Source organism: Zophobas morio, unplaced genomic scaffold (assembly GCF_036711695.1).
Source record: "Zophobas morio isolate AGI-343-1 ecotype UQ-CSIRO unplaced genomic scaffold, CSIRO_AGI_Zmor_V1 ptg000024l, whole genome shotgun sequence".
Classification (NCBI taxonomy): domain Eukaryota; kingdom Metazoa; phylum Arthropoda; class Insecta; order Coleoptera; family Tenebrionidae; genus Zophobas; species Zophobas morio.
Window position 1 is genome coordinate 3,194,968 of NW_026972129.1, and position 17,533 is coordinate 3,212,500.

The 17,533-nt window shown below is 33.4% G+C and overlaps 2 protein-coding genes across 9 annotated transcripts in view; both read right to left on the bottom strand.

The window, feature by feature from the left end:
* The window catches only part of LOC135135649 (neurocalcin homolog), a 103,696-nt gene that overhangs the window by 36,176 nt on the left and 49,987 nt on the right, over positions 1-17,533 (bottom strand). The gene's annotated exons all lie outside the window — the stretch shown is intronic.
* Positions 1-17,533, bottom strand: part of LOC135135650 (neuronal calcium sensor 2) — a 96,951-nt gene that overhangs the window by 29,431 nt on the left and 49,987 nt on the right. For 6 of the 7 annotated variants that reach the window (XM_064064770.1, XM_064064771.1, XM_064064767.1 and 3 more), the window contains one exon: positions 2,918-3,061. In XM_064064770.1, coding sequence (XP_063920840.1) covers positions 2,918-3,061 — 144 coding nt within the window. Of the gene's footprint in view, positions 1-2,917; positions 3,062-17,235; positions 17,428-17,533 lie in introns of those variants that run through there. The other variant, XM_064064774.1, reaches the window with a different exon arrangement.

The window sequence follows — 17,533 nt, forward strand, 5'->3', positions numbered from 1 at the left end:
AATGCAGGTTTGTGTTTGCAGTTGTAAACCAACTTGCCTTTCTCAAACCGCTCGGGTACTTTCGGCAGTCCATTGCTAGGACCGGGAGACGGTCATTATTAATGGCCCCGACTGTACATAATCGTGGTAAGTTTCGAACTAATTTTATAATATTATAATAAAAAGTTCCTTAAACTTACTAAAGCCCTTGAAGATAATTGAGGCTTCCATTGAGGTAGATGTTTTTAAAAAAGTTGTGTGAGCGTTTGCACCAAATTGGAAAATTGGACAATGCAATAAGCGATGCAGTGTAAGTTGTTGTGAAGTAATTAATGAAACCTGCCAAAATGACAACAAAAGCTTGAAATAAGCTAAAATCATTGCATAAAATGCCAGGAAGACACAAATTTTAGTGTACCAACTTATTTGCAGTTATTTGCTGTTGTAAAAGAAATGAGATTAGTTCACCGCCTTCGCCAGGCTATGTATTGAGAAAACTACATGTGGTATATTGCAAGTTGCATACTTGTTGAAATAGCAATTTCTTTGAACGTCCAACGAAAAGCTACCCACATACCATTCGACACATAGACCCCGATTCTTCTTATGGAAGTAAGTGGCGAGTTCCTACCTTTTTCACTTGCGAGGTGTGCATTACATGTTCAGAATGTAATATTCTATTATTAACAGAGCTATTGCTACGAAATTTTAAATACAAATTCTCATAATTTTTTTTAAGTTTTGGTGAAATTTTTCATCACGTATTTTTAAAATTATAATCTCAATTATTTATGAAAATTTCGGAACCCGGTTTTCATTGCTGTTTTCAGCTTAGAAAGCGCTAAATGTTACGTGGAAGACATTGTCGATTTCTTGTACCGTTCAACCGATCGCTATGAAAATTGTTTAACTAGGTATTTGAGCATAGAGAATATTTTCACGCTATCCATTTTGCTGTAACTCGGGATTATAAAAAAAAATACGTTGTTGGTATAACATCTTCCAGCACATTCAAAAATGTTGCCAGTTTTATTTACATATATTATTATATACATAATGTTAAAAATTCAATAAATGCGACATATTTGTTTAACGAATGACAAACAAATGTCAAAACAATTTAGGTAGGTGCATAGAGCATTAAAACATATTTATAATCGGGGATCATTCAACCAGCTTGCTTTTAAAAATTTTGAATCAGGTTCTGACAGGACCAAAGAGAAAACGTGACAAGATCAAATTTATATCAAAATATGTTCCCTTAACAATGAACACTGAAGGAATTTTCTCAAAACAAATAAAAAAATGATTGAAATATTCATGAAAGTTAACGAATAAACACACATATCTTAATTTTTACAAAAATGTTAGGGTGCTTTTGACAAAAAGATATAAATTTTCATTAAATCCTGCATAGATAATTCGCATTTTAGCTGTTTCTGTCTACTTCTGTATAAAAGATCTACTTCTGTATAAAAGATTAAGTTCAAACCGAGGATGAATACTACTTATGGAATATGGTAAATAGGAATAGTTAAAAAAACTAACACTCGAACTGTACTTAGTTTTCTCACATGTGCTTTTTAATAGTAACGTCATTAGTTTTCGAGCCATGGGGTCATGCGCACTTTTTTAAGCGGATTGATGGTTTTTTCGATACTTACGCTTTTAATTTAAAATAATAAATAGGATTTAGTTTAATTGTCTTTTAACATAGGAATATCCAAAATTAGAATTAAATTATAAACATTATATTTTTAATAGTTGTGTTGAAAAAATGATGTAAATATTACATAAATATCGGGTGTACAATTAAAAAGTCATCAGGTGGGTCTTGGTTTTTAATAAACATTGTGAAATATGTCGACAATTAACGTAAAATTTCGTAAAATAATCGATGACAATTGACAACGCGGAAATGTCAATTATATACAACATTATGGACTAGTAAAATATGCGTTTTCATTATGTTTTCTTCTATCAAGAAAGCAACGCAAACTTGATAACTTTTTCAATTAAACACCCGATATATAATAAAATATAGAACAGCCGTTAAAAAAAAGTAAAAATGTTGCATCTCAAAAGTTCATGATGTTGCATTTTTGTTAAATATTGTTGGCTGTTCAATGAGTGTACTTAAGTTGTTCACAAGCCGTTTCCTTACTGCACATTAATAAGTAACATTAAAAAGTAATTCTGTAAATACCTCGTGATCAAAGACTTCAAATATATATAGACTGGCTGTCACCCTAAATTCTATTGTATTTCGTGAAGCAGTTCTGTCAACAGAAATCGCCGCCATTGCTGTTACTTTTCTGTCACTAATAACACCGCAACAACCCATACCCATAACCTATTTCTTTTTTATGTATCACTTTCAGTTGTGACGTGGATGTGATCACAGTTTCTTTGGTTCTTTTGATCGTGTTTCCGTGCATTTAAGATTCAGCAATTATAGTATTGTTGAAGTTTATTAGTTTGAAGTGTATAGTGTGCAAACTCACTATTCATATGAAGTCGATTGTATACGATTTTAAACTTCCCGCGGTTTCGGTCACATCCAAAATGGCGACCGGTTAGCTTCAGCTTTTTCGTTCTATCGCCGGTCTATATATATCTGAAGTCTTTGCTCGTGATCAAAAATGACTTTGTCAAAAATGTGAACTTTTTTTGCGTTTAGGTTGGTATAACGGAAGTAATTGTGTGACACATACGTCAATCGTGACATGCCATAAATTTAGGTTATGTTTTGGATACATTTTGCAAATTAAAAATGTCAATAATCTATTAATCTTGACAGCTGACAACCGAAAATTATACAAACATCATGATAACAATTTCAACTAAAAATTCAGGTTTACCAACAGACTCAGTCATTTCTAATCACGCGGTGGTTCTAAAAATTTAAGACCAAGTTTAAATGTAAAGAATGATTTACCTTAAAGTCAATGTAACCATTTTTATCCATGTCGAAAGTCCTAAATACGTGATCACAAAATTCTTCGGCATTTCCAGACGGGAAGAACATCTTATACATGTCTACAAATTTAGCAGGAGTCAGTCGACCATTTGGGCAGTCTTGCTGTAACAATATTAAATGTTAATTTTTTTCAGTTCGATTTTTAACAAAAAAAACCTTTACAGTTAATAGACAAAATCTACAGCTCTTGAACCACTGTAAATAAATCGCAACTGACGTAACAATCTTTGGCTTATAAATACATATAGCGATATTATGAAAATATAGTCTCTATCTTAAAACGTACAAGTGAATAATGCAAACGTACCATGTACCTGTAAGTTACTATTGATTTTAAAATATCAAAATAAGTTCCGTAAAGTATTTCATAATTTTATGACACCTGAGAGTATTGGAATTAGTGGGGCGACCATAATCTTCCTTCCCTGTTAAACTGTTTACGTTTTTTTTTACCTACTGAGCACCTTGAGCTAGATTCCTACACAGTCCAAACAACTACGTTTAATGGATTATGTGGGATAGTTGAGAATTATTATTTGACCATCTATTAAAAAAATCAGGAAAAAAAAGTGTACAGGGTATTATTGAAAGGTACGTACAACAAAATTGACAGTTATTCGCGAAATCGAAGAAGTCTGAAAAACTTGGTTCGTATTATCAAAATTATAAGGGGAAAATTAACCCTTATCCAACCTTTTTAGACGCTACTGAAGGATAAATAAGTAAAACTCATTTATTTTAGTAAATCCTAGCAACTGTAACAATAAAACTTGTAAAGACTAAATGTTGCTATGGAAACGAAAGATGATCTTTTTATCAGAGGCGTACAACGAATTTGGGCATAAATTTTAATCATTTTTATCTCTAAAAGGAGAACACTTTTACCTGAACTTTTTTTACTTTTAGGACCCATACTTCGAGACCAATTACCGATTTTATTTTTACCTACCTTTCAATAACACGCTGTATACATACTTATTATATTCCTACGCTTCAGTAAGTGTAAAATGAAGAAGGAACATTATTTATAAAGACAATACGTACTAATAATAAACAGTTGCAATAAAAGGCATTTTGTACAAGCATATGAATATTATAGTTTCATCATCTCCGATCACATTTTTGTTAAATCTCCACTTGTTACCTTCTCCGTAGATCTTTTGGTATCTTTCTTTCAATTTCACGAGAAGTAAGCTTGGAGAAGCTTCTCTGCAGCGTTTAGAATATCTGCACACACGTTTTCTAGTAGATTTCCTTAAGTTTTGGAATTCATTGTTAAATTTTTGAGAAGGTTCTTGTTATTTGGAACAAATATATGTTTACTTCCACAATAAAATGTAAGGGAGTATTATAACAGGGCCCATCCGATGAATGGCTACTTTAATGATCTCTAGAATACGAAAAAGTAGGTCTCGCGTTTCAGTCTACCTGTGTCGATTTTTAATGGACAGATGATCTCTGAAACTACTGGACCGATTGTTGTCAAATTTTACATGTATGTGTGTGTAAATTGCAGAACACTAACCAAAATTGATCAAAAATTTTTAAAGTAAATCCTATTTATATATATGGAAAACAATACGCTTCTTCCGCAAAGAACTGTACAACGTTGGTCTTTGAATTTTTTTCTATCTGTAACAATTAATGAGCTAACGAGGACTGTGCACTTTGTGAATCACCCTGTATATACAAAAATATTTGTTATTGGTTTCTTCAAATTAATTTTATAAAGTGCACTTCCTTTCCATTCATTTTTCATGTTTTCTAAAAAATTCGTAAGGAGATATTGTTAATTACAAAACATTCAGACCCGGTTAATAGAAAGCGAATTAAGTTAATTCCCGATTAACTTTTAATTGAGGTCCGTTGCTAGGCGTGCATGTTTTAACCAATCAAGGGCTCAATCTACATTTTAATCCTCTATTAAATTAATTCACGATTAAATGTTTAATTCGCTTTCTATAATGGGGTCCTTGGTTGTTTGAATTTAACTCTTAAGCTACAAATACCTTTTCGCGATTTAACATAGTAACGGCCAAAGCAGTTTTTTGCGAAAATATGTTGTCATAATCGGCGGTCATTCCCTCTGCATTATCATACCACTTTTACAACCTAGGGCCAAATTTCACATGTTCTGATTTTTTCAGTTAATTATATTCATAATAATTATTTACACAGAAAAAACTTTCGCCAAAATTTACAGTCATCTAAGAAATATAAAAAAAAATAATTTCAGTTTCAATGTAACAATAAACACATGAAAAAAATTATTGTAGCAACCTGACACCTAACACCTAAACTTTCATTTTTAACAATTATCAACAGAAATTTCTAAACTTATTAACGAAGAGTAGATTCACTGACTTCAGTTTTCAAAAAAGTTGTAACTTACACATTTTTACGCAATATCGGCATTTACATCTTATAAAATACTACGCAAGCTAATTTGTATTGTGTAGTATCATCTAATGAATTTCCTACACATGGAGTAGTTTTGAAAAGTCGCCGGGTACGTCATCGCATCAGTACCAAAGAATTCAAATAAATGAATGTTTACCTACTTACCAGTGTCAAGTTAAATTCATTGTTTTGGGTATGCTCAGATGAATTGTTCCTTTTCAGTTTATAGCTGTCACGCTAACAGTTAGATTAGCTTAATATAGTATTTATCACGAGTAAATATTTTCCGAAAACTAAGTAGAAATGGAATTACCTGCATTCGATGATGGTCAAAGTAGTCAAATTAACTAGTCACAAGAAGTTAAAGTTACATCAACTTTCCACCAACGAACCAAAACAGTGTAGTGTAGAATTGTATTCAGTATTTTATTATCAGATTCACGTCGTCTCCGGATAAATTCTCTTCACCGACAATACATTGAAAACCTTTGATTCTGTTTGCAATTGTTCGAACAACTAGAAATGTATTCATTTATATCTACAACATAAATAGGCATTTGTCTGACTTCCAATCGAAGCAATACAATAATAGCATTGAGCCGAAGGCACAACGTTATAACAAGAAAGCTGTATTTTAGTAATCGTTACTAAAATTCACATTCTGAGAAAAATTATGATTTAAGTAAACAAACAACAAAGATAAAACGGATGTGGCCAAAAATGGTACGCAATGTAATATGCAACTCTGAAAACTTATTATAATGGGCTTTTGTTACTGGCAGCAATAATCGGAATATGAGATTGCTTCCACCTGAATGTATGTTAACGGATCGGTGTTAATTACATATTACACCGAACTGTAATCAGTTCATTGAATAATGAAATATTTTTTTCGTAAACATCTACTATGGTAACTGGAAAAAGACAATAAACTCATCCGTGTTCTTGTTGTAGATACAACAATCAGATTATTAATATTTAAAATCACGTAACCAACATCGATGCGTGAAAACGCATCCATGTGAAAGCAATCTCAATAGTCTAGTTGCTTTCATGTAAGTGCCATCTAAAAACAAAGCAGGTACAAATTTCCTCATTTTATGTTTTTATCTAGATAAAAACTCAACACAAAATCATACACTACAGATGACGTTATCCCATTACTAGTGGAGAGGATTAGACAACTTTTGATCAGTATTTTACCATCTACACGATATTTCTAACATACATATAAAATTTGACAACAATCGGTCGAATAGATTCGGAAATTAACCGTTTAATAAAAATTGACACAGATAGATAAGCAACCAGAACGCGAGACCTGCTTTTTTGACAATCTAGGCGTGATGAATCGTGGAGAAAAGAAAGTATCCATTCGTCGGATTCGCTTACGCTCGAGTATAAAGATGTTGAGAAAAAGAAAATTATTCAAACTAAGGCTTGAAATGAAAAGTTCAAGAGTGCGGATCAATAAACAATTCCAACATTTTTTTTAATATCCTGTGGTGGAGCATTTACTGCGTCTCTCAGTATATCATTCCACATAAATATTAATAACCCGACTGGACCAACAATGGGTAGTATACTAAATTGGTTATTTCAAGAACTTTGGCGAGTTGACCACGAAGCTTCGGAGTTTTATTTATTTCAAAAAAATTAATACTGGCCATATCTCTAATAAAAGCACGAAAAGTTAGAATAAGGTCGCCTCGTTGGCGTCTACTGTGTAGTGTCGGCAACTCGTAAATGCTATGCGTTCTTCATAGCTGATTTTCCTAATTAAAGGAGAGAGTCCAGTGACTCGCCTTTGTACCCGTTATAGAATATTTATGTCTTTAACAAAATAGGGAGGCCAAATCGGTGTGGCATATTAAAGAATTGATCTGTTAAGTACAATATAACTTGCTCTCAGTGCTGGGGTTTGGATTCCGGAAGAAGTGTTTAATAAAGTGGATTGTGCAGTTTAATGAAATTTGTGCGGAAACCTAGAAAGCTTGACCAAAAATTTCAGTGCTAGGAAGAACCGTAATTTATTTGATTTAATTTAATTAATCAACTACAGAAATAAGTAGCAGGTATATAATTAAAAATCTGAGCAAAAGTAGTCACATCGACTAGTTTGAATTTTCTCATGAGGTGTTACTTGACTACTTCCGGTAACTTTAAATTTTTGATAAAGGGGCTACTGGGCTTCCCATTTTGTCAACGCGGAGGGTACGTGTCAAATTTTTGATCAAAATGCGTATTGTAGGAATTTATCAATGGAAATTAAAATTTATACTTATTGTATTGACCACTACACAAGATAATTTTAATTAGACAAAACAGAGTAGGATCAAGCAGCATAACAAGGCAAGTGCACCGGAAATAATGAGCTTATGTATCATGAATCGCTGTGAACTATAAAGAACATCATAATTTTCTAACGATTCTATTCAATTTCTGGTGAACGTCTATGATTTCTACTGCACATCCAATATTATTAACTTGGTTATTTTTTACAGGACAATTATTTTATATACAGAACAAAACGAATAATATACATGGCTTCCATGATGAAAATATATCAATAATAGTTATTTATTTTTTTATTGTTCTACAAGCAGGTAAAAAGAAAATTTACCCACGAATGAAGTTTGCCTAACGAGCGAGCGTAGCGAGTGAGTTGGGTAAATTTCATGAGCGGGTAAATTTTTGTTTACTTTAGAGTGGATTACAAAATTTTATTTTATACATTTGTTTTTCTTTTTAATATTTAAAAATAATAAATTCCGCAACCTTCCAATGTAGTATTTGGTTGTGGATTTTACATAGCAATCATTGTTTATTATTTTACTCACAATCGGTCAGTATTGTGAACCTTTCAAAATTTTTAATAATTTGGAAGTGAGCTATTACATACTTAATTTCAATCTCAAGGGTAGAAAGCGACAGGTGTCAGTTATTTGTCACTTTCCACCCAAGAGATGGAAGTGAATGTTACTTTCGACCCTAAAACATTACGTATGTGTAATTAATGTTAGATGTAAATCAGCGATTATAAATGTAAGGAGACACCGTAGTCAAGACTTTGCCACTATTTGATTGGTGCCCCCATTTTATTTCACATTATTATCACCGGCCATTACCTTGAGTTTGACATTTGTCAATGTTAAAAGTTGAATTTTAGTAGCAATTGCGGGATAACTCTACTGTTCTTCAGTGGCGGCTCGTGACCTTTTGAAGTGGGGGGGACACAATTTGATTGATGTGTTAAATATGAAGATATAAAACAGGTTGTTATTACCAATTAATAGACGAAATTGTGTGGCGGAAATAAATACAAAAATACATTCAACAAAAATAAAAAAAAAAATTTCTCCACATACATTTTTGCCTTCGGTCAAAATTTTACGTTCATGGCATCTAAAAGTTCATTTTGGACAGTTTTAGGCGTTCCTTTAAAAACCGTTGCTTCTTTCAAATGATCTGATTGATCCAATTCAGCCATAAAATCAATCCGACCTCGAAATATATCTGGATTTTGTGATTCTCTACTTTCGTCATGTCCACGTAAAGCAACTTCAAACATTCCACAAAATTTTATGCACATTATCAATCGGCGTAATACAGCCTGTTATTGAAAGGTACGTACAAAATAAAATCGGCAATTGGTCTCTAAGTATGGGTGCTAAAAGTTAAAAAAAGTTCAGGTAAAAGTGTTCTCCTTTTAGAGATAAAAATTATTGAAATTTATGTCCAAATTCGTTGTACGCCTCTGATAAAAAGATCATATTTCTTTTCTATAGCCACATTTAGTCTTGACAAAAGTTTTATTGTTACGTTTGCTAGGATTTACTAAAATAAATTCATTGTACCTCTTTATCCTTCAGTAGCGTCTAAAAAAGTTAGGTGAATTTTCCCCTTATAATTTTGATAACACAAAATAATTTTTTCCGACTTCTTAGACTTCGCGAAGAACTGTCCATTTTGTTGTACGTACCTTTCAATAACACCCTGTATATGACCATTTTTGTCGACTCTTGCGTTATGTGCCCGAATAATATTAATATATAAGCGGAGTGCAGTTGTTTCCGAATGTCTGTATTACCGAGAAGATTATCCAAGAATATTTATCATACGTGTTCGTGCAGAATGAAAATTAAAACCCGCGATAGTAACTCAATCCTGTCGAGCACTCTCGGAACGGGACCGCAGTCCAGGTGAATCAGGTGGCTAAGACGTGAGGTTTCCATGGCAGCGGTGTAAACAAAACGTCTAAACCAGTCATGATCCGGTTTCTGTTCCCGGCTTTTATCAGCATTTCATCAGAAGCAACATATCATGTATCCAAGACACATCTTTAGATGTAAATGGATGTAAGTTTTGATACATTTTATACAAGTGGAGCGAGATAAAAAAATTAGTTTTGATAACTATGACACAAATTTCCGGATAATTTTTTAAATATTGAAAATTACTATTTTGTTATGTCCAGTGTGTTTGCAGACGTTGTAATTTTGGGGGGGCACGTGCCCTTGTGTCCCCCGGCACCAGCCGCCACTGATGTTCTTCACAGCGAAAAACTTTTAAGGTAGGCTATTAGTTTTGCAAAATTGGAAATATCAGCTTTATGTTTGATATTTAAGATGATTTGTAGCATTGAATAACTTGCCCATAAAATAGATAGTTTGTTATGTTGAGACAGTACGCTTAAAGGATAACGTTTTCCGATGTGATATTTTGTACTTTATTCTGGGTGCACCAGCCAACGTATGCTTGGTAAGCTTTTTGAAAGTTCCCAGTCACTTTTTTGCAACTTCGCGAAGTTCGGGAGGAGTAAAATTCATATCATCAGACATTTTTAATAAAATTTTATTAATTAAACGTCGCTTGTCAAATTATGTCAATTTTTGTATTTTTCAACGCCTGCTGAGTTACTCATATTAAGCAGAAATCAACGTTTTAAATTAGAACATTTTTATTTTATTTTAAAGCTAATTAAAACGATTGTGAATAAAATAGTATACAAACCTCGGTAAAAGTACCATTCCTGTGTCTCGAGAACTAGTTCACCTAAAGGCTGCTATTTTATGAAAACGCGTCTTCATTTACAAGGGATAAGGTAATTAATTCTACCACAAGAAATAGCATTGGAAGCTTCAAAATCAACATCCAGTTTACTTCCCACCAAGTCGGAAAGCAAATATGAAAGAGTTCGAAAATTTTTGAAAATATTGCCACTTCTACTTCCACTTCGGTTTCCATGGTTATAAAAAATTACTGAACTATGCGTAAAAATGACACGAGAGTGGGTAAAATCACAAAAATTTTGAGTAAAAGAGAAAAATAACTATAAAAGTATGAAACAAAAATAATTATTGTAACATGAAATTTGTATGACATTTATATTTTCAAATGAACAACTGTGTAATATACCGGTAAAAGCAACTTGTCAAGAAAATATTATGTTGACCAAAATATTTGTACCGATCACAAAAGTTTTCTTGATTCTTTTCATCCATGTTATATATTTGTTGGTTATGTTGGTTATACAAACTTTATATGTATGCGACTGGGCGCTTTGCATCACTTTTAAACTGTCACTTTATGACCCCGGGCCGTAAAGAGTTTCACGGCCCGCTCAGTCTTGCCACGATACTTACGTACTAAATTATTGTTTAATCAAATTTTATATTTACATCCATTTTACAATTCTTACAATTGCTAATATGAATAGAGAGAACATTTCCTGCAACTGAAGTTTGATTTTTCCCAATGTCTATGTTTAAGTTGTGTTCAGAAAAATTCAATGTTGAGGCTTATGACATGGAAGTACTTCCTTTGTTGATTGGAGCTGATGCCACAGAAGTAACTGCTTCATTGACAAGGATTTTTTTCGCAGTGTTTAGCTTATTTTGAAGAGAATCTTCAATACAGCCTTCTGCCACATTCTAGGATTTCCATCTACAATGTCGCTTCAAATCTGTAATTTTCGCAGCAAAGCAGCCAAGCGCGTTGCTGACCAGCGCCGAAAGCAGTGGCCAGCATAACAAGAAGCATAAGGCAATTTCAGAAATTGGGCTATATACTCCGAGAAAATCTTCAGTTTTTACAATTGTAATTTTTATCTCGGTTTCTTGCAATTTTATAATAATGCAGATCCTCAATTCCATCCACTGTTAACTATTAATAAAACAACCAACAATATTAACACTTATTACTTTAATCCATGCAAGGATATGTTCCGGTGCTGTTCTGATAAATTTTTCGATGTTGTTTCTTGTTAAAATTTTCGATTCTCTGGGTTCGTATTTATCAGATTGTACGAACAAAGTTTCTGTATATCTGTCTGCCTGTCGTGTGTCGATTTTTATTAAACACATAATCTTCGAAACTACCGATTGTTGTCAAATTTTGTATGTATACTATTATCATGCAAATGGAAAAACGCTGACCAAAATTTGACTAATCGTCCCCACCAACAGTTTGATGACGTTACCACAAAAAATTCTATTTTAAAATTATTTAAATATTATAGAACAATATACCGAGATACTTGTGTGCGAATCCGCTTTGAGTTTGTTCCCTAAACGTCTAAATTTTCGCAAAAACTACTAGCACGGGATATAAACATTCGTATAGCGACTGAATATTTCGAGGAACGCCTAACTGGCGTCGCACCTTCGATACCAAACTTGACCGTTTCTTTTTACTTCCCGAGCGTAAGCAAAGGAAGTATTGTAATCGAGTCCGTCGGCCGACTCTCTACTTTTACGTTTTCTCGATCTTTCATGACCCCTAGAAGACGAAGAAATAGGTCTCCCATTTCCGTCTGTCTGTCCGTCTGTCCGTCCGTCTGTCCGTCCGTCTGTCCGTCTGTTGTCCCGGATTTTATTAGACAGATAATCTCCGAAAGTACTCGACCGATTGTTGTGAAATTTTGTACTTATATTAAGAATATCATGTAGATGGTAAAACGCTAACCAAAATTTGTCTAATCATCCCCACCACTAATGCGATGACGTCACTTCAAAATTGTACATAGTAAATGGGTTTTCAATTGTATAAAATAACATTGTCCTACACATGTAGTTTACAACTCTGAATCGATTTTTCACCCGAAACGTCCAGATTTTTGGAAAAAAAATCAAAATTATAAAACAACATTTTGAAATTTAATTTTTAATCTGCTAACCAGAATGCTTTGAAATGTTGCAGATGTTTTAAGGCTACAAAGAGCATCATAAATCTTTAGTCAAAAAATATTTGCTTATCCCCTCCAAAAACTTGATGACGTCAGCTCAAAAGTTTGTGGAATAAATCATATCTAAAATGTACAAAATATGATGAGTCTGTACTTGTGATCTATCACTCCATTCATTTTTTTGGATTTGCATATACAGGGTGACTCAAAAAAATTAATGAATGCGTAAATATATTTTATTGATTTAATCAGGAACTACAAAACCGAATGCTCTGAAACCTTGCAGATGTTTTAAGGTCATAAAGAGCATAATAAATGTTTAGTCAAAATATATTTGCTTATCCCCTCCAAAAACTTGATGACGTCAGCTCAAAAGTTTGTGGAATAAATCATATCTAAAATGTACAAAATATGATGAGCCTGTACTTGTGATCTATCACTCCATTCATATTTTTTGGATTTGCATATACAGGGTGGCTCAAAAAAATTAATGAATGCGTAAATATATTTTATTGATTTAATCAGGAACTACAAAACCGAATGCTCTGAAATCTTGCAGATGTTTTAAGGTCATAAAGAGCATAATAAATGTTTAGTCAAAATATATTTGCTTATCCCCTCCAAAAACTTGATGACGTCAGCTCGAAAGTTTGCCGAATAAATCATATCTAAAATGTACAAAATATGATGAGCCTGTACTTGGCATTTATCACTCCATTCATATTTTTTGGATTTGCATATACAGAGTGACTCAAAAAAATTAATGAATGCGTAAATATATTTTATTGATTTAATCAGGAACTACAAAACCGAATGCTCTGACATCTTGCAGATGTTTTAAGGTTATAAAGAGCATAATAAATGTTTAGTCAAAATATATTTGCTTATCCCCTCCAAAAACTTGATGACGTCAGCTCGAAAATTTGCCGAATAAATCATATCTAAAATGTACAAAATATGATCAGTCTGTACTTGTGATTTATCATTCCATTCATATTTTTTGGATTTGCATATACAAGGTGACTCAAAAAAATTAATGAATGCTTACATTTATTTTATTGATTTAATCAGGAACTACAAAACCGAATGTTTTGAAATCTTGCAGATGTTTTAAGGTTATAAAGAGCATAATAAATTTTTAGTCAAAATATATTTGGTTATCTTCTACAAAAAACTGATGACGTCAGCTCAAAAGTTTGCCGAATAAATCGTATCTAAAATGTACAAAATATGATGAGTCTGTACTTGTGATTTATCATTCCATTCATATTTTTGGATTTGCATATGCAGGGTGACTCAAAAAAATTAATGAAGGCGTGAATTTATTTTATCGATTTAATCAGGAATTACAAAACCGAATGCTTTGAAATCTTGGGAATATTTTAAAGTTATTATAAGCATGGTAAACTTTTGTTCAAAATGTATTTGTTCATCCCTCCTAAAAAAATTGATGACGTCACCCTTAAATTTTGCTGAATAAATCCTATCTAAAATGCAAAAAATATGATGAGTTTGTACTTGTGATTTATCATTCCATTCATATTTTTTAGATTTTCTTAAGAGGTGGTTCAAAAAAATTAATGAAGTCAACTTATTTTATTGATTAAATTAAAGGCAACACTTATTATTAGTATTACACCCCAACCAACCCAATTTGGTAGACACAAAATTTGTTAAAGGAAAAACTCGGTTGAAACATAAGGGTAGCACGCTTATTTACATCGACTTTAACATTACAGACCTGCATTTGTTTTATGCGGTCACTTGGTTCCGCGAATGCGAAATAGACATGTATATAATCAACCAATTGTGAATTTCACCGTCAAGAATTAAAATAAAACCTAATGTTTTGTATAATAAGCGGAAGTCGAAGCAATAAAACCGATGGTCGTGTTGTTTACAGTTTCTCTGTTTGACTCTCACGTATGCTGTTACGCTTGTCATCTTAAATTAAGAATGTTTATACATAAACGATATTCAGTTGCCTCTCATATTACACTGATATTACTAGACAGCGGATTTCTGTCGGGCTACGTCACGATTATAGGTGGGGACGCGCTGGATCGCCGGGACTCAGTAGCGGGTGATAGATAATCACTGAATTTAATCAGTACTAATTCCATAAATATAATTAACGATTTATTAATCAAACGGCTAAGTAAATGAGAGCGGGAATTAACAGCAGAGTGCAACGAAACAGCGTTATTCTAATCTCAAATAAACGAAGTGCAGTCCGTAACTGCAATGAATTCACATCCCGTACGAGCCGTACCGAGTTTGGCCTTGCCTAACCGGACATAAATCCGCTCTCTACATATTACACACCGACGTCGTATACGTGAGTAAATTGTTTCGTTATTTTATTGATTATAACAAATCAATATTCAAAACGACCCAATTCCTTTTCCCGAAAATTTGGGAATACAATAATTTTATTCTTAGTATTACACTACATCTATCCCAACTGATATACGTGTCCTTGCAAAAATGTTGATGACGTCATCACAATTTTTTTTTAAATTCCCACTACAAAAATGTAATGAGAAAAAAACACAATAGGCATGCAGTCGTCAAGTTTCCGACAGCGAGGGAAGTACTGTCTAAACTCTTTAGACCAATTTTTTTAATTGATCAAATTAAGAAAGAGTCACCCTCATTTGCTTGAAAATGTGAGAATACGCACATCTTTATTTGATAATTATGAAATAAGTGTTATAAAAATAATATTTAAAACATTTTGTACGGCTTAAAACAATATAATTAATTCATAATTTTAGTCCTCTCTTTTGGGGAGACAAACTTATTCAAACGAAACAGATTTGTACGTGACATTTTTTCCCTGTATAAACATAAACACTTGAAGTTATGCATGTTATTATTACTGAGAGGACATTACATGGTGGTTACTTGCTTTAAATATATTTTACACTGTCTGTACTTGTGCGGGCCACGACGTTTTGGTATTTGCGCCAGCACGAAGCGGGGCTGCAGGAGTGTTGGCTGGTTTTTCTGTTGCATTGGTGATGCGCTGTGACTGGTGTTATCTATATTGATGACGTCAAAGCAAAATTGTGTTATGGAAAAATTCGTTGAACCATCTCATACAGTGTTGCCAACCTTGTTGATCACTTTCCCCCTAAACCCGTCTAAAAAATCCCCTAAATTAGCCAAAAAAACTCCCTAAATACAAAAGAGAAAAAGTATTTTGCCAATACATATATATGTATATGAGTAATATGAATATTACTTACACTACTTTGCCTTTGCTACATTAGAAGTGCTTTTTGTGTTTGCCCAGCAGTTGTCGGTGTGTAAACTGTCAAATCAACTGTCACTTGTCAGTTTTTGTTTCCGATAATTTTATGTAGAGGGCTCATTACCTATTATTATTATCGGTCAACACGACTTACACATTTTATTGCGTTCAGGCCTGGATGTTTACAAAACCCCGTAAAAAATTCCCTAAAGAAGTTTTGCCCCTAGATTTTCCCGAAATCCAAAAAAATCCCCTAAATTTCGGGGAAAATCCTTCGAGTTGGCAACACTGATCTCATAGCTTGCTTCTTTATTTTAACATAATTACATGCGGCCGCGATGTTTGGTATCTGAGTATCTGACCCTGCTAATTGTCGAGTTTTGGAAGTATAAACATCCGATGCTATTATAACTGAGAAGTCATTTCTCCGTCTTGGTTATCTAATTTAAATATTTTATACATTGTCCGTAGTTGTGCGGATAGCGTCCCCTTGGAATTTGCCCCTCCACGGCGTAGGGACTGCGGGAGTCTAATTCATGCCGCTGGTTTTTACTTTATAAAGGTTATCACAAAACAAAAAAAATTGGTCTAAAGAGTTTCGACAGTACTTCCCTCGCTGTCGGAAACGTGACGTTTTTTTTTCGCAGTGGATTTCAAAGAATTCGGTTTTGTAGTTCCTGAGTAAATCAATAAAATAAATTCACGCATTCATTCATTTGTTGAGTCACTCTGTATATGCAAATCGAAAAAATTTGAATGGAATAATAAATCACAAGAAGAGACTCACCATATTTTGTACATTTTAGATATGATTTATTCGGAAAACTTTTGAGCTGACGTCATCAAGTTTTTGGAGGGGATAACCATATATAATTGGACTAAAGATTTATGATGCTCTTTATAGCCTTAAAACATCTGCAACATTTCAAAGCATTCGGGTTGGCAGATTCAAAATTAAATTTCAAAATGTTGTTTTATAATTTTGATTTTTTTTCCAAAAATCTGGACGTTTCGGGTGGAAACTCCATTCGGAGTTGTAAACTGCATGTGTAGGACTATGTTATTTTATACTATTTAAAACCCATTTACTATGTACAATTTTGAAGTGACGTCATCGCATTAGTGGTGGGGATGATTAGACCAATTTTGGTTAGCGTTTTACCATCTACATGATATTCCTAATATAAGTACAAAATTTCACAACAATCAGTCCAGTACTTTCGGAGATTATCTGTCTAATAAAAATCCGGGACGGCAGACAGACGGACAGACAGACGGAAATGGCAGACCTATTTCTTCGTCTTCTAGGGGTCATAAAAGATCGAGAAAACGTAAAAGTAGAGAGTCGGCCGACGGACTCGATTACAATACTTCCTTTACTTACGCTCGGGATGTAAAAATAGACTAGCACAACTCGATTTTGGCAACAAGCACCTTGATTTTACAAGAGAGCGTTGAAAAACAATTCTTTTTTCCGATGAAAGTAAATTCATGACTTCTTTGGATGGCATTCGATGGGTCCGACGCCCAGCAAGCCAGAGATATGCTCCTTAGTATACCATAGAAACCGTGAAGCACGGCGGCGACTGCATAGAGGTATGGAGATGTGTTTCGGGGTTTGGTATTAGCCCTGTAATAAAAATTGGTCTAAAGAGTTTAGACAGTACTTCCCTCGCTGTCGGAAACGTGACGACTGCATGCCTATTATGTTTTTTTTTCGCAGTGGATTTCA